This window comes from Penicillium brevicompactum (assembly GCF_028827555.1).
Source record: "Penicillium brevicompactum strain IBT 35665 chromosome Unknown utg000001l_segment0_segment0, whole genome shotgun sequence".
Taxonomy (NCBI): domain Eukaryota; kingdom Fungi; phylum Ascomycota; class Eurotiomycetes; order Eurotiales; family Aspergillaceae; genus Penicillium; species Penicillium brevicompactum.
In genome coordinates, this window is record NW_026623203.1 from 1,494,625 (window position 1) to 1,516,996 (window position 22,372).

Below are 22,372 nucleotides of genomic sequence, written 5' to 3' on the forward strand. Positions count from 1 at the left end.
AAGAGCGAATACATGCTTGGTTATCAGGATTCTGGACATGTTTTTTCTAAGTGTAGATGCCTTATATGCCTGAGATTTCAAATACAAAGACTCGAAGATAAAAATAGAACTTCACTCTCGCGCGTCACAAGTGGAGTGTAAGGCTGCATTCTGGGGCTCACCGCATTGTGGCCTTATGGTCCATGCGGTTTACTCGTTCTGCCGATATTTTCTTCCCAAACCATCTTGATCGCGTGTTCATGGCTATATCAAATACCTCGGGCAACTTGATTCCTCGCTCGGATTCTCGAAACCCAGCAACAACATGTAGAGGAATCACGACACAAGGCCGACCTTGTCGTCGTGCTCTAGCATCCCCTCAACCATTCCCTGCTTTTACACCTCGAAAAAATTCTCGACAAGAAGCTGTAGAAAATGCTTCCTTGTACTGCTGGCAGCACAAGGACCAAGAAAACTCGAGTCTACCCGCTGACCCATCTGCGGATGTGACTTCAAGCAAGCCCAGGACCAGTATTGATACATTGATGGATCGCCTGGGTGTACTCGAGTTGAACGACGACCCAGCTTCGAAGCCGAAGCCTAATCAGAGGCGGCGAACTTACCAAAATGGATTATATGAGAAACGCCGTCCAAAGAAGAAAAGCACATTCTGCTGTTTTACTATTCTCGAGGAAAGCGATGACGAAAAACCAATACCGGCCCAGAAGCCCGCGTCTCACCGTCCGCAGGCCGGCATGTCTTCGCAGAGACCAAATGGGAAGATACCAGTGCCGACCTCGACCGGGAAGCCACAAAACGGACAAGCGTCATCAAATCAAGCAGTCTATCCACCTAAACCCGGCAAAGGCCAGACCTCGTGGCTTCCATCCACACTTCCGCCCCAAACAGCGTTGACCGTGGGTGCAGAGTTGAACAAGCCAATTTCAGATGCAGATGAAGAAGGTTATATTTACATGTTTTGGGTAACGCCTCCCACTACCACCACAACTCGAGGAATCGACGGCCCAGCAACCAGAGACATAGCCCCTTCTTTACTTCCTGAAACACCGGAAACCAGCAGAAGTCTCCGACCACCACCCCAGTCCCGCAGCATCAGCGAGGCCATCCGTGCAGCTCAAGATCTCAATGCGCTTACCTCAAATCCTACATCCACCAAACCGGGAACCCTCAGACTGAAGATCGGTCGCACGAATAATATTCACCGTCGAATGGCCGAATGGACTCAACAGTGCTCATATGATCTGACTCTGATCCGATACTACCCTTATATGCATGCGGCTTCTACGTCTTCCTCTCCCGCGAGAGTGCCTCTGTCTCATGGAAAGGGTCAGTCTCTTGCTGGTATGGTGCCAGGGCGCAAGGTTCCGCATGTACATCGGGTCGAGCGATTGATTCATCTTGAGTTGGCAGCTTTGCGAGTCAGGGACTTGGGACAATGCCCCGAGTGCGGAAAGGAACATCGGGAGTGGTTTGAGGTTGAGGCTGCGAAGGAATCGTTGCGTAGTGTCGACGAATGCATTCGGCGGTGGATTTCTTGGGCAGAGTCACACTGATCGATTTGAGATTGCATAGCTTGTGAGTATCTGTATATTAGCACTTATTGATCGAATCTATTGGTGACTTGATAAACTCTGGCGCGACGTCAACTTAGCCGGGTAGTGATAGAACGTGGAGGTCTAAAGTTCCAAGGTTGAGACTAGAGCGATCCGCCAATGAGATGATTAACCAAGTTCCGACGAGCATCCCAATCCATGGATGCGGATGTCGCTTTGCTCACGTGGCTTATGAGCTTATTCTCCAGGATCTCGAGTGGCTCGCGAAATCTTGCACGTGTGAATAGTGAGGTAGTATTGACCACATTGTTTTGACCAGCCCTCACAAGCCTGGCGCACCATTCTTAAAGGGAATATATACATTTTTTGTACATACACAATTGTATAACTACCTATGAGTGGCAATTTACACATGCTGTCACTTTGATCTATACCTTCCGCTTAACCAATCCACGGAAGAAGTCAAAGCTGTTGCTGTCACTTTGCAACTGCCAAACCCGTCCAGTCGGCCGGTCATTGAATCCCAGCTCTTCCGCTAGTAGGAGACCATAGTCCCGTGTGATACCTTGAATGCGAGCGCGGGCACCGCCCTCTTCCTCTAGCGTGACGATCTGATGCATATGCAACCAATCCTGGTAATACATAGCCTCGAAGCCTCGATCAAAGCCAGTGCGCAAGAATCGTGTGTACAAGCCCTCGAATGTAGTCAAGATGCGCGCCAGTAGTTTCTCGAGAGTTACTGGCGAAGCAGCCGCAGCGCCTGGTGTTGCGTAGCGGGCGGCGAGAGTTGTCAACGCCGTAGTTGGGGAGGCGTTGGTGGCGTTCAGACCGATGCCGACCACCGAGATGTATTCGTTAGACATGAAATGGGAGTTGATGAGGATGCCGCAGATTTTGGTATAGCGCTTCTGCTCTGGGTCATCTGGATCTAAGGCATCTTTTTTATGTTAGCTGAACGTTCCCAGGTCATCATTTGTGAGCTTACAAATGTCGTTTGGCCATTTGAGCTTGACTGGGATTTTCTCATAGCCACTGGCGTAGTTTTTGATGCCCCGAACAACTGCCATTGCTGAGAGATACTGGAGGAAGACCACCGGTGCGGACTGAATTTTGTCCATTGGGTGCTTCACAACGGTCGAGAAGATGAGAGCCCCAGCTGGTGATACCCACACGTTGGATCCGCGTCCTCGTCCGGCTATCTGTGCTGTAGCTGTCGCTGTGAATCCTTGGGGCAATTGGCGGAGGAATTGAGTGTTCCTATTTCGCGTGAGAGCTGCTCAAAAAGACATCAACTGTTGGAGATTCTCACTTTTCAAGGAGTGTGTTTGTGCTGGTCACAACCTCTCCATACAGTATATTGTTTCCGAATGTCGAGGCATCTCCCTTGGATTCAGCTTGATATTTGCGAAGATTTGAATAGAAAGCATGATGGTTGAAGTATGGGGTCAACTTCGAGTCTGGGATATCATCATGGAACACAAGACGTTTGGTGATTGACTGGTAATCAATGATTCCTTCGGACTCTGTTGGGAGCGATTCCTCTAGATCGCCGAGATTCCACGTTCCAGGGCGCTCGATGCGGAATCTGTCATGCTCATCTTTGAGGTATTCAGTCTCGCCCTCCTTGGTGATCTTGGAGCCCAGGCCAGAGAGAATGTCCATGGGGCCATCAGCGTCGACACCTGATACATGCCATGACGAAAGAGAAGGCACAGTCGAGTCCTGGGTGACTTCAAGTTCAAGTTTGATCAGACACGACTTCAAAAACTCGGTACGCTGCTTGTCATCAGCAGCGAGAGCGGCCACCATCTCGGCATATTCGGGACCACCAGATTTCGGATCAAGATTAGCAGCAGCAAATCTAGTTTCAAGTCAGCAAATGCCACTACCAAACAGGACATCACTGCCTACTCAGGGTGGGGACCGGTCAAAACAGCTGCTCCACTGCCCACTTTACAGTATACCACAGCAGCAGCTCCTTCCCCCGGATCGACGTTCAATGTCTCATTATAGTTCGCAAGAACCTCCACCCCTTTGTCCGCAAGCAGTGGCGCGTCAACGAAGACTCCACCGCCATTATAGTATGACCGGAATGTTGCAGGCACAATCCCAGTCCCAAGGGCTTCTTTGACAACGTCAATGCTAGCTGCGCGCGCGCCTGCCTCGCTGTGGTAAACGAAGCCCGGGAATGCCCCGCCCCGACAAATCCCTGGGAAGAATGCCAACTCGCGATCCCCAATGACCTCCATGGTCTTATCGCCCACCTCAAACTCACAGCTCTTGCACCCGTAATACCCACCCGCACAGAGACCGAGGTATTTACCACCATTGCGCACGAACTGCGCAATGCGCCGGTTCCCCGCACCGTTAAGCGTGCGACAGTACCCCATGTCTGCGCCGCCGGGCATGACAAGCATCGCACACGTAGTCATCCATGGCTCTTTGAGGATCATATCACCCGTGACGGGGATGACGGCATAGTGGGGAGCGAGGAGCCGGCGGAGGGTGTAGAGGCAATGGCGGACTGAGTCAACGGTGGTGCCATTTCCTGTTGAGAGCGCGTCGGTCAGAAAACAGTTACTACACCAATCTAGAAATGTAGACAATAGACAAACCTGAATATACTAAAACATTGAGCCTTTTACCACTGAAATTGGCATTGTTGCCCGTTGGCGTTGTCATGGTTGTGTTGTTGAGGCGGAATCAGCGCGGGCGATAAGATATTGAGTTGAGCCGCGGACGCCGAGGCCAACCGACTCTCCTTCACATATCAATCATGTCGAACAACTTGGAAAAGCCCACAGCAGTTCCCGAAGAGGATGATGAGCCAGATGACTGGTGCGCATTTTTGAATTGCTTACAATTGATCTAATGCTGACTAGGTGACAGGGACAAGCGGATCTTCAGCACTGGCTGCCACTGTGAGCCACAGCCGCCTATATGGATTCAAGTTAAGATGCAGTATTAACAGATATCTTAGCCGAACAAGACAAGATGAATGACTGCTACTTTGCAAAGAAAGATTGGCGCGAATGCAAGCAAGAGGTAAGCTCGAGTTTCTGACGATCTATGCTGCTGAAGGACATCTATGGAAGGGATGTGCTCACAATTGGAGCTCCCTATATGGAACTTTCCTTAAGCCCTATTACAGACAGCCCAAAGCTTCGATCTGGAGATTGCTGACTAGCTGTTGCAGATGGAAGCTTTCCGCGAGTGCTGGAAACGCCAGGGCAACGACCAGCGAACCGAGACCAAGGATGCTTAATCCATACTGTATTACCGTGTACCATATGTAATATATTCTACTCTACTCAATTTAATTGCAGCATCGAGGGCGCCGATTGTATCAGTGAAACCATATATAGAGTCACGTGACTGTTTGCGATTAGCTCCGATCCAGTGACTTCATTCCCTACAGCTACAACATCACAACTGACAATGTCTGCACCTTTCCAAATGCGCCCTTTGAGGGCAATTGGGGTTCTCCAAAATGCCACACAATCATCATACGCCCCAAGAGCAGCCAGCCACCGAATCAGCCAGCTCTATAACCCCATGAGCAAGCGAACAATCACCTACAGTCAAAACCGCAACCAAACGGCAACCAAGCCCTCGCCAGCGTCACCAGCGTCTTCTACCCCGAAATCCTCCCCATCCACAGCGAGCAGCTCGGCATCTCGCGTCTCAGCCCCCACCCCAGAACGTACAACCACCGAGAACATCTCCAAAAGCGGACTATCCGACAAGCCCCTCGAGCTCGAGAACCCTGTCGAAGAGAAGATCGACTGGACCCGCTCTTTCCACGGTCTATCAGCCGCACCCTTCCCCAAAGAAGCGGCCGATATCCTCCTCGCCGAGACCGATCCCAACGAAGTCGAGATCAAGCCTGATGGCATCCTTTACCTGCCCGAGATCAAATACCGACGCATTCTGAACCGCGCGTTCGGTCCTGGTGGCTGGGGTCTTGTGCCTCGTAGCGAGAGTATCGTTACGCCCAAGACAGTGACGAGAGAATACGCTCTTGTTTGCAATGGACGGTAAGATTTGATTCTCTCTTATATTGTTGATCTCGCTAACGCGCCGCAGTCTCGTTTCCGTTGCCCGTGGTGAACAGGATTATTTCTCTCCCGATGGTATTCCCACTGCTACTGAGGGGTGTCGGTCGAATGCGCTGGTGCGCTGCTGCAAGGATCTAGGAATCGCGAGTGAGTTGTGGGATCCGCGCTGGATCCGCAATTATAAAACCAAGTACACGCGGGAGGTCTTTGTTGAACATGTGGTTAACAAGCGGAAGTCGAAGATCTGGACCCGCAAGGATGATCCCGTTGGATACCCTTGGAAGGAGAGTAAATAGATACAGACTCGATCGTCTTAGTCCAGTGATGCTCCGTTGGACCTGTATTATAGCTTTAATTCGGTGTGGTTGATTGTATGAATGGAGCTTTTATCTCTTCTCAGAGTATTTGTTTTCCAGGGTTATTACTTGGTGGGTTCACGGCCTAGGATTCATCAACAGAGCTACTATGATGTGTCTCTATAGTGCAAAGCAACGTTCAAGGAATATGAGAAGATATTTTTGATATTGTATTAGGTACTCTGTGTTCAGCTTCAGTGCATAGAGCAGCATGAAGAGAAAGAAAGGTGATCAAATTTGGAAGATATCCAATGGGAACATGGCATAAGTAGATCATAGTCGTACACGACAAGAGAAGAAGGAAATTTTGATGCAAAGCTTGGTGAACGCGAGATTGGAAAGGTATCAACATGCCGCACATAATATAAACAGCCCAAGAAAAGATTCAAAGATCGGAATAGATCTATCGAGAGTCAAGGAAAGTGGTATAGAGCGATCAGGTCTATTGATCATCGTAAGGAGACTTGTTCTTCTTCAAAGTCTTCGACAAGAATGAAGGTCGACGGGAACTTGTCTCTGGCTCCTGTGCCGGAGTGTTGGGATTGAAAGGGTTTGTGGCAGAAGGCGGCATGGTCTGAGGCGGGGAATAGATGCTGGCAGAAGGAGGAGAGACCGGATCATAGCGATCTGAGATCTCGTAGTTGCTGTGAGCTGTCATACCGGAGATGTCGCGGTTGTCAGCACCATAGACCTGGTTGTACCCGGCGTTTTGGTTGTAACTGCCCTGGTAAGCGTTCGGGTCAGGAGATCCGACAGCTTGCACGGTGGCCGTTTGGTCCTGGCTTCCATGGCTGGAGTGAGGGCGGGGCTCGTAGCGAGCGCTGCCGCGAGAGCCAGGCTTGGGAGTTTCCAGGATGGGGACTTGGCTGGATGACGGGGTCATGCCTGCTGCGACAGGGGAGAGAGCGGCGGGCGGGGGGAACTGGAGGCGCGCCTTGGTCATTGAAAGAGGCGCGCTCACCGGCCTTGCGGTGACCAGTGGAGAGACCGCGGGCGATGTTACCGCCCGTGACACCGTTGTGCACGCTCAGCTGGTTGCCGTGAGTGGAGGCGTTGGTTGCAGTGCGATGCAGGGCATTGTCGTCATCGCGGCCGATATCCACAGCAGGAGAGCGGGAGTTGAGCATGTCGACAATTGCGGCTTCACGCTCGGCGTTGGTAGTCTGTGTGGATCCGCGCTTGGTGACGGTTCCGCCACGCTGTTGGTCAAAGCCAGATGAATGACCGGTGTTCTCGTAGTTCAAGATGTCTGCACCTGCAGCGGCGGCAGGCTTAGGGTCGTTGTCTTGACCAGGCTTGCCCTCGCCAGCACCAGCGTCATCACCCTTGTCGTCACCTTCGGCAGCTTCCTCGGGGGCCGCAACGCCAGGGGCGCGGACTTGGACCTTACGGACAGCCAAGACGAGAGCACACAGGAACTTGGATCGACGAGCAGCACGAACAGTCTCGTTAGACCAGTTCGACTTGTGGCGGATATCCACACGCAGCTGAAGTTTATCCATATCACCAACGCCGCCAAGCTCGATGTCGACATCGGGCTGGAAGTCACGGTAGTTTTCCTTGTCACGGACAAAGTTCTCCATTTCTTGACGCAGCAGCTGAACCTCGGCAAAGCTAGTATCAAAGGCGACGGGGACAGTGAGTTGTTCATGCATGGCATTGGCACGAGTGAAGTTATCAACCCAAAGACTGTTCAGGATGTTGTTGGGCACCTGGGTAACACGCGAATCGGTAACATTGCGGAAGACAGTGAATAGCAGCGAGATACGATCGACAATGAAAGGCTTGTCACTGACCTCCACACGATCACCAATATCGAAGGGATGCTTGACGAAGAGGAAGATGCAGGAACCCAGGACCTCCTGAGCGGTGACGGAGAAGACGAAACTAAGGGAGAGCAAGGAGGTGGCACCAGCGGCAATGACAGTACCGAATCCAGTAGTGACGAAAGAGATGAAGACCAAGACACCAACCAGACCAGCAACACACATGAGAAGGTTGTCCAAGACACGAATGGCCTGGTCAACGTCGTGCATGCTGTGGTTGAGAGCCTTGCGCATACGACCGAACTCGGAAATGGTAAGAACCATCTCGTCAAGACTGATATCGCCATTGCCATCCTTGTCGAGGGCGTGGAAACACTCTTCCGCCTCAGCCTCGTGCTCGGCACCAAGTACCTCAACTATGTCCTCCATGTAGAGAGACTCACGACCCTCAACGACAAAGGACATCCAGATACGACGGGCCAGCGCAGCAGCACAGCGCTTGCGCTCCAAAGCCTGAATGACCATGGTGTGGGTGGCGGTCGGGTTGAACACTTGCTTACCTGTAAGTTCGGAAGCAACATTACCGAAAGCAGCAGTGACCTTGTCACCGACACGGCCGACGTTCTTGCCGACCTGGCGGAGCATGCGAAGAGGCATGGCAGATGACCGCTTTCCGCCCTTAACGCCAGCCTGTGCAAGGATGGAGTCGAAAATGAGAGAATCCTCCTCCTTGAACTCCGGGCAGTACACGGGGAACATGTTACGAGAAGCCTCGAAGAGCAGACTGACCAGGTGAACGTTCCGCTTGGAAACGCGAATCTTGGCATCAAACTGCTTGCGGTGGTAGCTGATGGAGATCAGCTGCACCAGTGTCTTCTCGGCGAGGTAGATAATAGAGCAAACTAGCAGGGCGAAGAGAATGTTCTTGACACTCTTCTCCCACGCCTTCACGTCGGTATCACCGGTCTCCTTCTTACCAGGAGTCAAGGTCATGACGGGCAAGAAAGTAACGAGGGAGATGATGGCCCAGAAAAGCAGAGCGAGAGGGGTTTCGAGAGCGCGCAGAATGAGCGCATACTTGCGAGTACCGGAGCTGACGATACCGCACAAGAATTGGAAAAAGTAAGGAATATAGCGAGCGAAGATCTTGGATGTCCAGAGACTGAACCAGACAATCTCAATCCAAGTGAAGAACCAGTAGAGGTGGACACCACCGATTTTGGCGTTCGGCGCAGCCGTAGCACCAACAATGATGGGAATAGCGATCAAAATCGCAATGGGAATGACATAAATGAGATAACGAGTGATGATGGAGTAGTTCAGGACAGCTTGATAGACACGGCCCATGCGATTGATGGTACCGTCTTCGGGAGCCTCATTGGGCTTCCCCGACATCTCATTGATATCGGTATCAGTACGACGCCTGCGACCAGGACCCCGGTGCTTGTGACCCATGATGGGCCCCTTTTCCGAGGTATTTGTGGTAGAGTCCACAGGAGTCGTGTTGGAAGCCCATTTGCGCGCACCTGTCTGACCACGACTGACAGTCTCCGTCAGTGGGATGTCAATGGTGACATCGTTAGGATTATGCATGTAGTCAGGCATGTCGCGGAGCTGCTCGAAACGATGTCCCGGCAGACGTCTGATGGAAAGACTCGACCGACCCATTGGAAAGAGCAGAACGGACCTTTATCTGCGTGTGTCGATCCGCCCTAGAGGCCTGTGTGGGTTTCGATTGGGGGGGCCTCGGTGTCTGTAGTGGAGACACGTAAAAAAAATAGTAACAGAGCCAATGGACCGTAGTGCCGTTTTTTTTTCTCGCCTCCCCCTCGTCGGGTGAACCCAAAATGTTCCGCTGGTTACGTCTCTTCGCGTCCGCAGTGCACAATAATGGGTGGCTAAGACACCCGGACCAGTGTACGTGGACTTTTGGGAGGCGATCGCGAAACGTCAATGGCTCGCGAAGCGTTGTGGAGATGTGGATCGGCGAATCGACCAGTTTAGTGGTGTCTGAGATTGGTTAAACGAGTGAACAATGCAGCGAGATGCAGCATACGAGTCCCGCCAAATTCGAAGAGGGAAAAAATTAGAGAGCTGAAAAGAACAGGGCTGAAACGGAGCGCAAGAAAGGAAGGGGAGCTGGACACGATAGATCGAAATGCCCGTGTTTCACTAGATCGCGTTGGGGGGGAACAGCAAAAATGTGAGACCGCCATAATAACAGCGGGATCCTCCATTCCACTTCCTCCTTCATCATTCGCTGCACAATTCCTCCTAGCTCACGTCTTTATTACCGATCGTCTCTAGACGTGCCCTCTGACCCAATTTTTTCCCACCTGTCTCCTCATCGTCGGATCTCCAGACTAGCATCAGTACGAGAACTCCGTTGTTCATGCATTTTTGAATGCACATGCAGGTCCACTGACCCCCCACATCGCGATGTGTCTGATCGGCCAATAATCGACTGTCATCAGCGGGTGGCTTGAGATCAAAAGGGGTCTTACTTTCCCTGGATTTTAAGACGACATCCTGACATAACTATGATGTGCCTTCATCTTACTCGTCATGGAGTACTCCCTACTCCGTACAACCTGCAAAATATATGGAGTACATGAGATCTTGTTTATTGTTTTGGAGCTAAGCTTTGGAATCAAGATGCATCTGCTCCAAAGCAGCAACAATATCCGGTGTGGTCCAATCCTCCGCCAACCCCCGCAGCACAATATCCTGCTCACTCTCCGGTGCCATTCCACTGGGCGCAGGTGGTCTCTGATCCAAATTCGTAGGGAATGGATATCCCTCTGCGACAGCCTGCACTAGAGCCCGCAGCTCCCTTTGTTCCAAGCTATACAGCTCTGGATCAAGTATATCTGCAACTTTCCCAGCCGCCACCAACCTCCCCTTCATCAACTCCCACGTCTTCTCAACAATCGGCACCGAATCCACCGTCTCCATCGGTTTACCAAACGCACTACTAACCTGTAACAAGTTCGCCACACGCCGGAACCCATCCTCCCCCATCTCATTAGCTCCCGCCGCATGGAACAGCGCCGGGTTAAAGAAAACACCATCTCCCAACTCCAACGGCAACGCCACATACGACCCGTTGAAAAATTCCCGGAACTCAGCCTTCCGCCATGCAAGGTACCCAGGCTTGTACGTCTGACTGTAAGGCAGGAATCGCGTCGGCCCACTAGCCACCGGCATATCACTGTGCGCCACAGCCCCCTGCAATGTCAGGAACTGCGAGGTAAGCTGCGTGGCCGCCGGATACCGCTGGCAAGCTCTCTCTTCCTGGAATCCCAGGTGGTAGTCGCGGTGGGACTCCTGAGCCTTTCCGCCGGGGTGCACGGCGTTCACCTGAGCTGTGATGCGGTAGTCCGGGCCCAGCCAAGCTTCCGAAACGGCTGCTAGCCACGGGTTCGAGTAGTAGTCCGTGAAGGAGGCCGGGTCCTGCAGGGCGTGTTTTGAGAAGGCATTCCAGATGCGATCGTTGGCGCCGCCCGTGGCGAAATGGTCACCCTTTGTGGAATTTGAAGCGCGCTCGCGGGCGATGATCGCATTGAATGCTTTATTCGTGGCTTCTAGTGTTGAGCCGTATTTCGAGGGCGCATACATTGAGCGCAGGACGTAGACGCCTGGACCCTGATGCAGGATGTGATGCCACTCATCTTGGAGGGATGATAGGAGGGAGGCGGAGAGTATTGGTTCCAGGGCTGAGAGGTCGTAGATTGGGATATTTAATTCGATATCGGCTGCGAGTGGGTAGGTTGCTTTCTGTGTTGTTTGCGCGCAGATGGCCTGGAAGTCTGGGAGATGTGGGGTTGCGGGGGAATAGAGTCGCGAGGACACCTGCGGTGCGTCTGTGTGTCCGTTCATTTCGTAAATATGCAGATGGTTCCCGATTGATTGCCCGGTGAAGGACCTATTGGGCGCTGCTTAAATATCTTGAGGCCGGATTTCAATGTCCATCGGGTCCCCGCATTTTCGCGTTTTGCCGAACCACTCGCGGGGACGTGACGTTTCATTTTGGAGGTCATCCTGGTTGTCGGTAATTGGTTTCCGATGGAAATCTATAGCTAGAATACGGATAGGCGAAGACAAAGGCAAAACGCTTTGAAATGCTTGAGATGTCCTTGCCGATATTTATGTATTCCTGATCAGTCCACAGCTCGGAGATGAAGTTGGTAGTATAAACAAAACCTTAAGTCGAGGCCACATAGGTTCTCGAACCCTTGAAAGGTTACTTATCGCGGGCATAAATAGACAACCGGAATATCTAAAGGACTCTTTTCCTAGCCTTGGAATATTAAGAATCTTCGAAGTGTTGATGAACTTTTTAGGTCGCGTAGAGAAAGAGAGCATGTGTAAAGAGTCCACGGGGGTAATATGTGAGAGATGAGAGAGTATGATAGAGAGAAAGAGAGAACAAATTATTCTAGACCTAGATGGGTATCACAGCTATCAAGCAGTATAGTACAGGTCTACCACTAGCCACTGATATGAAAAGAAAATCCAAAAGAGAAAAAAAAAACAACAACTGAGAGCGCCAGCATCGCAACGCCACGGGACAGTTATATCGCCCACGATAGAACCAAATTCCAGGACAGTGCCTTGAAAAGTAAAACCCAACCCACGCAAATGTATGCTTCAATGTCAAAAACGTCTTTTTTCCCCTTGTTGTCGTAAACGGGCGTAAGGCGCACCCGCAATTCATGCATTCATCATGACCCCAAGGTCCGAGCTGAGAACGGGCTCGGAGGGCGGGAGGTCAGCTTGATTGTCGAGAACGAGCTGGTGTTCGGCCATGGTTTCGACAAGGGCACTGGGTCGGCCGATGACCGTGAAGAGAACCTTCAGCAGGAGTGTTGGGCCATGGCCGTTGAGTCCGCCCTGTGGTTGGCGACGGGTGTGGGTGAGGAGGACGCGGACGAGTTCGCGGATGGGGCCGTCGGTTGAAGCGTCGTGAATGGCATCTAGGCCGTCGACCAGGAAAACCATAAGCGGCGGGGCGGATTGTAGAAGGGTGTCGACTAGCGAGAGGGCGGCTTTCCAGCTGGTAAGGGTTCCGTCGAGTTGGCGGAATCGCTCTGCGCTCAGATCGAGCACGGCGTCGCTGTCCACTACCGGTGGAAGCCAGTCGACAAGTTGTCGGATGACACTGTAGGTCAGTGCGATCAGGCCTTGCTCGTGGAGTGTCAGTCCCTTGACCCCTTTTGTAGGGAGGACGCAGAAGTGAGAGACGACGGGCAGTCGAGCCTGGCGTGCGAACGAGGCATAGCAGGCGGAAATAAGAGCTACGGGGCTGGGCGAAACAGTGGGCTGAGTGCCGCCCACCGCGAGGGCCTGGGAGCGTGGGCTGGTAGCCCATTGCTGAAGAGACGCAACGACACTGCTATCGGCAACGACCTTGACTTCTGGCTCGTAGTCACAGATCTGATCGTCGCTGTCGAAAAAGTCCTGGAGGTGCTTGGATGAGCTCTGAATCTCGAGGCGTGCGAGGCGGCGTTTAGATCCTCTGGACCATTCGAACGAGGAGGTATCTGTCACGGATTAGCCTAATTGTCAGATCTATCCCAAAGAGGAAAGTCCTACCTATATTAGGAATCGGAGGTGTAGTCATGCACACGATGCCACTACTCTGTTCGCTGACCGGTTGCAGTTGCTCACGCACAGAGCTGAGCGTCTCTGCCAGCAACCGATCCCGGCCTTCTCTATACCGAGCCCGCTCCTCCGCATCTTGTTGAATCTCCCAGATAAGCCGTCGAGTGATAGTGTTCTGTGCCGCTATCCGACGGTCTTTCTTCTGTTGTCCAACCTGGCTGAGTCGAGACTCCTCCCACAGTGCCCGTGGGCTATACGGGTCCAGGTAGTCCTCGTCCATATCCATGTTCGAATGTTCCCAAGGCAGATCGTGTGCCTGGCGCTGTATATATATGACGAGATGGCGGAACTCGGAGTACACATCCTGACTGTGGATGTTGAGTAGCTGACAGGTGGACCTCCGGACATACCAGTCCATGAACTCGGTAAGGAAGAAAAATATTAGGGCGTAGGTTCTGGTGATGTGTTTCACGGCGGTCGGGAGCAAGCTACGGTCGGCGGGAAGGCCTAGGGCGTCGTGTATATTTAGTAGTGCGGTAGCCAGGCCTTCCATTACCCGGGGGTAGTGCGAGGATGCCTGAGTTGTCAGCTGAGATCCAAAGGTTGAAGTTGTTGATTGAAGCACCCACCTTAATGACTGACTGGAGGACGCCGTAGAAAAGAGGGGTATATGACAGGGCGTCCGGGAGGGCGGACAACAAGGTCGCATGGGTGTCCATGGTCGGAAGGAGTCTATCGCACAGATCCATGGAGTCACTGAAGACTCGTTGTCGCGGCCTCGACATCCAAAAGGTCTTGATTTTTCCGAGCAGGGACTTCACGTCGTCGACGGTCTGTGGCCGCTCGTCCCACTCGACCTGATCCTGCGGCAGGAGCAGACCGACGAAACGCTTCCAGGTATGGGCCAACTCATTGCGTTCAATATCGAGGTCGGCGATGGCGGGGTTTCTGTCGAGCGTTAAGAAAATGCGGTTTGACAAGGGGGGTTGGAAGAAGGGCTCACGGTGAAATGGGCTTCCCGTCAAAGCGGTGTTCCCAGAGGGTGGCAGAGTCGGGCATCTTGCCGCAAGAGATGATAGGGACAAAGACAAGACTCTCACGACATGTCCTAGAAAGGAGTGGAGAGATGTGGAGAGCCAAAAAGGAGGAAAGAAAAGAAGGGCGGGTTTTGCCGCTGAGGGGCTGTCGAGAAGGAGAGAATGAGATTTTTCTATTTTGGGGCGTTCTAGATGTCTTGGAGGTTTTTTTTTTCTTTCTCTCTCTCGACCTCTTTGTCTTGTTTTTTTTGGGCTTGTCTCTTTGCTTTTGTTCTTAATTTTGTTTCAATAAATTTTCCAACCCCTAGCCCCAGTTGTTTTAGGGTCTAAAATGGTCTAAAGAATTAAAGTCTTAATTTCCCCCTTTGCAGTCGATCAGAGCCGAGGCCTCTTACGGAGTTAGTCTGGGGAACATTCCTGACATCTCACCATCTAAGCATCTTAACGTCTGACCGTATCATATTACATGTACTAACGCGTCTGGGCACCAAAGTACGAAGTACTAAGTACCTCAACTCCGGAAGACACTCTCGCCTGATTAACCCTATAAGTCCGGACTCCGGGAACTCTGCGGGGATTTGATTTCCACCATGTCCCCGGGTGTTCGCATTGCCCTTGTGAAATGCTGAATAGCAAAAGACTTAAGGTTTTGGTTCAGTTCAAGATCACCTTTTTTTTTTTTTTCATTTCCGTCTGTTGCCTTTTGAGTGAAAGTCTGCCCACGGACCGCTTGGTGGTGCGTGGACTGTCGATCGGGACGAGGGACGAGTACGGAGAAAAGCAAAGAAAAGATGAATAATACAGCAAATAAGCAGCCCTGGATACAAGTACCAAGTACTCCGTATGAATCCTGACGAAAGCTCAGATGTCGGGGGAAGGTACCGAGTGATATAAGACGGAAGAGCCGGGAGCAGGTAAAGCGAGTGCCCGGATACGAGAGCGATATCCGGAGGGATTGGCCCATACGCTCAGCATTGGCTCAGCATTGGCATTAATTTTTACGTGCGGATATGACGGAGGATAGTCGCTAAACCCCGACGATCAGTGACTTCGGTGTGACTGGGGCTGGGCGTGGGGTAGAGCCGTAACCGAGTACGGAGAATTGAATACGCAGTGAGCGTTCGAGTCCAGCCTGGACAGAATGAACCCATAACGGAGAACATCACGAGAATAGATTCAGCCTCATGTATCATGTATCAATATGGAAGAACAGAATATACGAACAAAAAAGAAGAGAACCACAGAAAAGTCAAAGTCAAAAAGCGACTCTTATCGTCATCCGTGATCCTCTCCGTTAGTGCCGATCCTCCCCTCATTTTCCTGTTTTCCGGTTTCCCTGCACCTCCACGTTTCCACCTCTTCTCTTGACTAATGTACCCACACAATCTCGCATAGATGCTGCTCGTCTTCTTCTTCTTCTTCCTCTCTGTACAGGCCAATGTGGTTGCCGCACCCTCTAACCTCACTCACTACCCTTCCTTTCGCATCTCCGGGTCTCCACTCAATGGGACCAGGCTCATTCCATTGACAAGCGAGCTGAGATCCGAAAGCAGCAATCAGAACGTACGGTCCTTGAAACCGAAATTCCATTAGGCCGCTGCTGACAGGTCCGCAGTTTAACATCTCGGGCACTGCCACCCAAGTCACCTCAGGCAATTCCCTGGATTTAAAACCATCGGAAATCGCTCTCATCTCCTGCGATTCCGACTTCTACACCGGAAATCTCGGCGTTGACGACAACATTGAATACGTCACCTCTGCTCAATCTGCTGCCGCGCTGGTGCTTTACAGCCAATCCGCGCTCTCTTGTAATTTGACAGTCGATGAGACCGCCAATCGATATCGTAATATATTTTCCATCTATAGCCGGGACATCGCTTCCGCTTTGCAGAGTACCTGGAACGAATCTCATCCGCTCATCAGCATCGTCTCCATGTCGTCCTTCAATGTGCCCACCGACTCTGGGGGTGGAGGAGACACCGGAGGCTCCGGTGACAGCCCCAACACAGGTTTGTCCATCGCTTCCACCGGCCACGCTCATCGATTAACCGACTCTTCTAGCCATGATCATTTTGTACAGTATCACCGGCATCATTACAGCATTGTTCTTGGGTATCATCATCACAGGTGCCGTTCGGGCGCATCGCCATCCTGAACGGTACGGACCTCGCCGAATTGCCGGGCGAGTCCGGCAGAGTCGAGCGAGAGGTATAGCTCGAGCCATGCTGGATACCATCCCGGTTGTCAAATATGATGACAAGCCGGACGATGTGGAAGCCGCTAAGCGCGACGTCGAATTGAACCCGGAGGATTCTACTCATGCCTCCCCGAGAGGAAACGGCATCACGGAGCCCACCACCCCCGTATCTGAAGTGTCAACCCCGGACGGAGAGGAGAGACCCACCCCGACCGCTCCAGAGGCCAAGAGTGAAACGGTGCCCGACGCTGGTAATCTCTCATGTCCGATTTGCACGGATGATTTCATTAAGGGCCAAGACCTACGTGTTCTGCCCTGCAACCACCAATTCCACATGGAATGCATTGACCCCTGGCTGATGAATGTTTCTGGCACTTGCCCTCTCTGGTAAGTTTGAATCCAAGACAGCCAAAAACATAAAAGAAGAAACTAACTCTCCTCCAGTCGTATTGACCTCAACCCGCCCCAGGCAGAGACCGAGCAGACAGAAAATGGTGAGAATGCTGGAAACACAGAAAGCACAGGAAACACAGAAAATACGAGCACTCCAGAGGTAGCCGCGCAACCTGAAGCCACTCAAACCCGACACAGCCGCCGTCTGACCAACTACCTCCACGGGCCCCTCAACGCCCGTCGTATGCGCGACGCAACAGTGGAAGAGCGCCTCGCCGCCCTCCGTCGTGTTCGCGAAGCCAACCAATCCGAAAATGAAGAAGGCCGACGGACCCGTCTGACGACCCGACTGCGCGAGCGCTTCCGTATCCGAACACGCGCTCACGGCGAGGCTGAGGCCGAGGCCGAGGTTCCCACCGCTCCTGCGCCTGCTCACATGCCTCCTTCCACTGCATGATCTCATCTCACCATCACACTTCTCCCCTGTGACATATTCACTCCTTTACGCTTGCACATACTTTTTGACACGATTATGAATATTTTTTTGGCGTTATTTACTTTACAGGATATTTTGTTTAAAGCTGGCATGGCGTTGGGAAAAGGATTTCTGTTACTTGTATCTATCTAAGATTCATACATGTGGATATTCCAGTCAATATTTACCTATCTACGCAGATCGTGATCGAGATGTTTTCGTAATGAACTGAAGGTGAAGGTGGAGGGTCGAGACGTCATGCGCTCATATTGGAAGTCCACAGGTAGGTCTAGACCTGATAAAGGTAAGAGTTGGCCCCTGATGATTTGCCTGCGGGCGCCGGAGAATATAGGCCTGAGGCTATGCTGGTCAGCAGGGTAGTCAACCGTGGCGGATCTGCGCAAATACGCAGAGATAGCACCAGGGTCCACGGATCCGGAGTACTCTCTGTGTCTACGGAGCATGGGCAGCACAAGAAGGGTGAGACTAAGGTTCCCAGGGTCAAGATCGCCAGGAACACCGAGTCGGGGTGAACTCCATACAGTCCAGCCTGATCGACCTATTGCATCAGCGGCTGACGCCAACCCGGTTTCACGATGTCTGTGATACCGATGAGGGATTATCATTTTACCCATGCGATGAGGTATAAAAACCCTGACTCCATGCCCGGTCGCCAGGGCTAATCACGGAGGTGAACAGGAAACCAAAGAGAGGCGATTTAGGTAACTACCCCAGAGTCGGGGAAAAACATTAATAATAGGCGCATTCTGGCTGGAAAACGGTGGAGCCGTCGGAGAAAAGCCGCCTTAATCGTTATTCCGATCCCCCTCGTGTGGGGTTTGTAGACACCCGGTCATCCTCGTTCGGAGATTCTCCTGGAGTCCGTTGGAAATTACCCTGGAGGCAGAGAGAGAGGAAGGTATCCCCGCATGATTGGCAGTTGGAGAAACACACAATACAGGTACAATGTACGAATACTACCTTCAGTAAGGCACATAACCGAGTATCATGCGATTAGGCCTGTCTCCACAATGCGTCTTTTTACCCGGCGTTGTATGACACATCTTCGGCGAGGATGGCCTGTCGGAGGTATTAATTACAGTCTTGGAAGTTGTACAGTATGGGAATAAGAAGAGAAAGGAAATGTGTACGATAGTTACAAGATCAAGTCAAGACTCAAGGCAAGTGAAGGATGTACCTTCTACTACCGGCATGTGAACCCTTCACAATCAGCACCCTCGGTATGTTCAGCCGAGGATAAAAATATAATATAAAGGTAGACGTAGGCAGAAAATAGAAAAGAAGTTGTACAAACAGATCTATTACTTTGTTACTTTGTTACTTTGTTACTCAATTTACTCCCCCTCACTCCAATCCGGTGAACGCAAGCAGGTAAATCCCGTTTCGGTGTCAGTTTCCGGGGAAGTGTATTATTAAACTCCTATATAAGGCCCGCCATGTCTGCCAGAGATCGTCTATCCAACCTTTCGTCACACATCATGGGCTCCTCTACTCCCTCCGTATTCACTGCGGCCACCGTGGCTGCTGCCCCCGAAGACCCTCTCTTCGGTCTTATGAAGGCATACCGCGAAGATCCCTCCGATAAGAAGGTTGACCTGGGAATTGGTGCCTACCGCGACAACAACGCAAAGCCCTGGATTCTGCCCGTGGTTAAAAAGGTACCCCTCGCTGTGAAACCAACTATGATGTAATGCCCATATTAATCGCAAACAGGCCGACGATGCCATCCACAACGACCCCAGTCTCAACCACGAATACCTCTCCATTGGCGGTCTCGCCGACTTCACCTCTGCCGCACAAAAGCTGATTGTCGGCGCGGACAGCCCAGCCATCCGCGAAAAGCGCGTACGTATCCGGCCAAGAAAATAGAACAGGCGCATCCACCTTCCCAAAACAACCCCCCACTAACGCAACCACCCCCCCAGATCTGTACACTGCAAACCATCTCGGGAACCGGCGCTGTCCACCTGGGTGGCCTCTTCCTCTCCAAATTCCACCCCCAAAAGCCCGCTATCTACCTCTCCAACCCAACATGGGCCAATCACAACCAGATCTTCACCAATGTCGGCCTCTCCCTCGCCAAGTACCCCTACTTCTCCACCAAGACCAAAGGCCTCGACTTTGAAGGCATGATCGCCGCCCTCCAGTCAGCCCCCAACGGTTCCGTCATCCTCCTGCACGCCTGCGCCCACAACCCCACAGGCGTCGACCCCACAGAGGAACAATGGAAGCAGATCGCAACACTCATGCGCGAACGCTCCCACTTCCCCTTCTTCGACACAGCCTACCAAGGCTTCGCATCCGGCGATCTCGTCCGCGACTCATGGGCCATCCGCTACTTCGTCGAGCAGGGCTTCGAGCTCTGCGTCGCCCAGTCCTTCGCTAAGAACTTCGGTCTCTACGGTGAGCGCACTGGCGCTTTCCACTTCGTCTCCGCCCCCGGCGCTGACGCCTCTACTTCCTCCGCCCACATCGCTTCCCAGCTCGCTATCCTGCAGCGCTCCGAGATCTCGAACCCACCTGCTTACGGTGCGAGAATCGCTAGCCGCGTCCTTAATGACCCCGTCCTGTTCAAGGAGTGGGAGGAGGATTTGCGCACTATGAGTGGTCGTATCCAGGAGATGCGCACGGGTTTGCGTCAGCGATTAGAGGCTAAGGGGACTCCTGGGTCTTGGGAGCATATTACCTCGCAGATTGGAATGTTTAGTTTCACTGGTCTGTCTGAAGAGCAGGTTATGACTCTTCGTTCCAAGTGGCATGTTTATATGGTGAGTTTAACTTCTTGGGCACTCCGGTTCTGGATTTATGCTAACTTTTTCTGTAGACAAAGAACGGCCGTATCTCAATGGCTGGCTTGAACACAAATAACATCGATTACTTCGCTGAAGCGGTCGATAGTGTTGTGCGCGAGTCGTCTTAGGAATTTACTTGATACCTTACGATCCAGGAGATCTGGACGTGTCTGGGCGTTTTTTTATGCTTTTTCTAAACAGTTATATCGAAATTTGTACCTCGATTGGGTTCACTTCACACACAAAGAATGATGTAGACAGTTGCATGGCCTTGATACGATATAGTAGTAGAACCATATCACTACCACAGAAATGCTACCAATCAAAAGAATGCTATGCTACAATTGAATAAACAAGAGCAGGGAAAGGCCCTCGGCCTATCCACATGTGCAAGGAAGCCGAACCACAAAGAGCAGCCCTAAAAGACCAAATCCCAAACCACAAGCCAAGTGCACAGCCCAACAGTACCCCAGAAGACAGCTTGAGCCGTACTCCTCCGCTCGGTAGCCCTCTTCAGCTCCCGATTTCCCTGCCCGACATTCGTCTGCGTCGTATCAACATCCGAAACAAGCTGCGAGATATATTCCTCCTGCGTAGCAAGATGCGTCACCAAAGTTTCCTGCAACGACGAAATCTCCAGCAGCGATTTCTCGGCATTTCTAAATCATACCTGTTAGCACAAACCAGCAACCGGATCCGCAGAATACCATACTGGACCTTCCCAAGCGTATCCTCATAATGCCTAAGCATAGTATCATTCTCCTCCGCAAAAAGCTGCAACTGTTCCGGCGAAAGCTGCGCTTCAATCTGCGCCGTATCCGCCTCGCTCAGAACCGCTGCGTCTGGCGCTGGACCCGCGCCCGATCCTGACCCCTTATATGTGGGACTAGATGTAGACGTCGACGACGCCCCCGTAGATTTAGATATAGATCCCTTCCGCCCGGCTCCCCGGCAACCTTGTAGAGAACACTTTTCTCCTTCTCCCGTACTCGCTCGATTCGCTTTTCGACCATTCTCCGCTGCGCGCCTGCTGCGCCTTCGAGTCCGCGTCGCAGGTACCATAGTACGGCTTCACGGACGGTGGTTGTTGAGCGGGCTGTTTCCTCTGCGCGCAGTTGTTCGGCGGACTTGGTCCCGCTGTCGCCTGCCCAGCGCCATAGTGCGGCGCCGGCGGCGGAGTGGCCGTATTTCTTGCGGAGGAGGGTTGAGGTTGTTTCTTGGCGGAGGGACTCTGCTGAAGAGAGGTTTGCGATTGAGGTTGCTAGATCGCGGAGGAGGAGGGCGGTTGAGGTGTCGACTGCGTCGCGTTCGGGGTCGGTGAGAGTCTGGGTCTGGGATTGGGATTGGGCATTTTGGCGGCGTTGGGTTGTTGAGAGGTAGGAGTGACGGATTGATTGGAGGTATTTGAGGAGGGAGGTGATGTGTGAGTTCTGGGGTTGTTAGATTGGGTTATGGAGGGTTGTTTGGCTGGCTTACGATTCGGTAGGCTTCTTTCAGAAACTCGTCGGCGGTTTTTGAGATGGGCTTTGGGATGGATGAGCCTTGCTTGGAAAGCAGGCCATTGAGTGTAGGCGTTAGATCGGTCATGGCTGGACTTAGTATGGACGGTTTGGAGATGTGTTTTCTGTACATTTGATCAACGTCACTGCGCGGATGGTCCGTCCCGCATCCCGCACCTTGTTTACAACGGACCATGTGGTTTCAATTTGATGATTGTTTTTCGATCACACTTGTCTACAGCTACACACGAGAACAAAAAGGTCGTCGTATACTCCCAAGTGGCAAGCCTTTTTGCTTCATCTCCGAGCCATGTCCCAAGAAGCGACCTTGCCACGAAGCACGGCCAGAGCGACTCTGTCTTCCCCGCATCTGCAGCATTGGATTTTTATGGATGTCAGCCCTGCACCCCAGGCTGAAGTGGAGACAGTCATCGAAACTGAGTATCTGAGACTGAACTGATGATCTGAATGTCAGAGGGGCACTGAAAATACCAATGAACTCGCAAGTATATGGAACATGAAATCATCGTCACCTGAGGACCTGTCTCATGGTCCTTGATCTCCATATTCTAGATCTTGAAAGCACATTGAAGGTGCTGAATCCGGTCCAATCACTTCTAA

The 22,372-nt window shown here is 52.0% G+C and overlaps 10 protein-coding genes across 10 annotated transcripts; 5 read left to right on the forward strand and 5 right to left on the reverse strand.

Annotated features, from left to right (window-relative positions):
* Positions 1–239: 239 nt before the first annotated feature.
* Positions 240–1,553, forward strand: N7506_000327 (uncharacterized protein; the record flags this gene model as incomplete). Its single annotated transcript, XM_056949623.1, has 1 exon — positions 240–1,553. The coding sequence occupies one exon, from the start codon at positions 240–242 to the stop codon at positions 1,551–1,553; it is 1,314 nt and encodes a 437-aa protein (XP_056815538.1).
* Positions 1,554–1,981: 428 nt separating this feature from the next.
* N7506_000328 (biotin--[acetyl-CoA-carboxylase] ligase BPL1) lies at positions 1,982–4,235 on the reverse strand (the record flags this gene model as incomplete). The annotated part of the gene is made up of 5 exons (XM_056949624.1): positions 1,982–2,490; positions 2,539–2,810; positions 2,863–3,414; positions 3,465–4,143; positions 4,199–4,235. The coding sequence occupies 5 exons, from the start codon at positions 4,233–4,235 to the stop codon at positions 1,982–1,984; spliced, it is 2,049 nt and encodes a 682-aa protein (XP_056815539.1).
* A 94-nt stretch (positions 4,236–4,329) lies between these two features.
* Positions 4,330–4,818, forward strand: N7506_000329 (uncharacterized protein; the record flags this gene model as incomplete). Its single annotated transcript, XM_056949625.1, has 4 exons — positions 4,330–4,391; positions 4,443–4,474; positions 4,534–4,598; positions 4,750–4,818. 4 exons carry the CDS (start codon positions 4,330–4,332, stop codon positions 4,816–4,818), a joined length of 228 nt encoding a protein of 75 aa, XP_056815540.1.
* A 173-nt stretch (positions 4,819–4,991) lies between these two features.
* N7506_000330 (putative mitochondrial genome maintenance protein Mgm101) lies at positions 4,992–5,907 on the forward strand (the record flags this gene model as incomplete). The annotated part of the gene is made up of 2 exons (XM_056949626.1): positions 4,992–5,590; positions 5,640–5,907. The coding sequence occupies 2 exons, from the start codon at positions 4,992–4,994 to the stop codon at positions 5,905–5,907; spliced, it is 867 nt and encodes a 288-aa protein (XP_056815541.1).
* A 502-nt stretch (positions 5,908–6,409) lies between these two features.
* Positions 6,410–9,401, reverse strand: N7506_000331 (serine/threonine protein kinase; the record flags this gene model as incomplete). The annotated part of the gene is made up of 2 exons (XM_056949627.1): positions 6,410–6,855; positions 6,929–9,401. The coding sequence occupies 2 exons, from the start codon at positions 9,399–9,401 to the stop codon at positions 6,410–6,412; spliced, it is 2,919 nt and encodes a 972-aa protein (XP_056815542.1).
* Positions 9,402–10,370: 969 nt separating this feature from the next.
* Positions 10,371–11,612, reverse strand: N7506_000332 (phytanoyl-CoA dioxygenase family protein; the record flags this gene model as incomplete). The annotated part of the gene is made up of 1 exon (XM_056949628.1): positions 10,371–11,612. The coding sequence occupies one exon, from the start codon at positions 11,610–11,612 to the stop codon at positions 10,371–10,373; it is 1,242 nt and encodes a 413-aa protein (XP_056815543.1).
* An 834-nt stretch (positions 11,613–12,446) lies between these two features.
* On the reverse strand, positions 12,447–14,519 carry N7506_000333 (uncharacterized protein; the record flags this gene model as incomplete). Its single annotated transcript, XM_056949629.1, has 5 exons — positions 12,447–13,276; positions 13,329–13,705; positions 13,748–13,914; positions 13,967–14,285; positions 14,341–14,519. Coding segments are annotated over 5 exons (1,872 nt in total), but the record flags the coding sequence as incomplete, so codon positions are not given.
* Positions 14,520–15,769: 1,250 nt separating this feature from the next.
* On the forward strand, positions 15,770–17,421 carry N7506_000334 (RING-H2 finger protein; the record flags this gene model as incomplete). The annotated part of the gene is made up of 4 exons (XM_056949630.1): positions 15,770–15,937; positions 15,990–16,383; positions 16,436–16,958; positions 17,016–17,421. 4 exons carry the CDS (start codon positions 15,770–15,772, stop codon positions 17,419–17,421), a joined length of 1,491 nt encoding a protein of 496 aa, XP_056815545.1.
* A 1,433-nt stretch (positions 17,422–18,854) lies between these two features.
* N7506_000335 (aspartate aminotransferase) lies at positions 18,855–20,380 on the forward strand (the record flags this gene model as incomplete). The annotated part of the gene is made up of 4 exons (XM_056949631.1): positions 18,855–19,118; positions 19,174–19,305; positions 19,386–20,228; positions 20,285–20,380. Coding segments are annotated over 4 exons (1,335 nt in total), but the record flags the coding sequence as incomplete, so codon positions are not given.
* A 290-nt stretch (positions 20,381–20,670) lies between these two features.
* On the reverse strand, positions 20,671–21,839 carry N7506_000336 (uncharacterized protein; the record flags this gene model as incomplete). Its single annotated transcript, XM_056949632.1, has 4 exons — positions 20,671–20,911; positions 20,965–21,125; positions 21,209–21,682; positions 21,729–21,839. 4 exons carry the CDS (start codon positions 21,837–21,839, stop codon positions 20,671–20,673), a joined length of 987 nt encoding a protein of 328 aa, XP_056815547.1.
* Between the last annotated feature and the right edge of the window lie 533 nt (positions 21,840–22,372).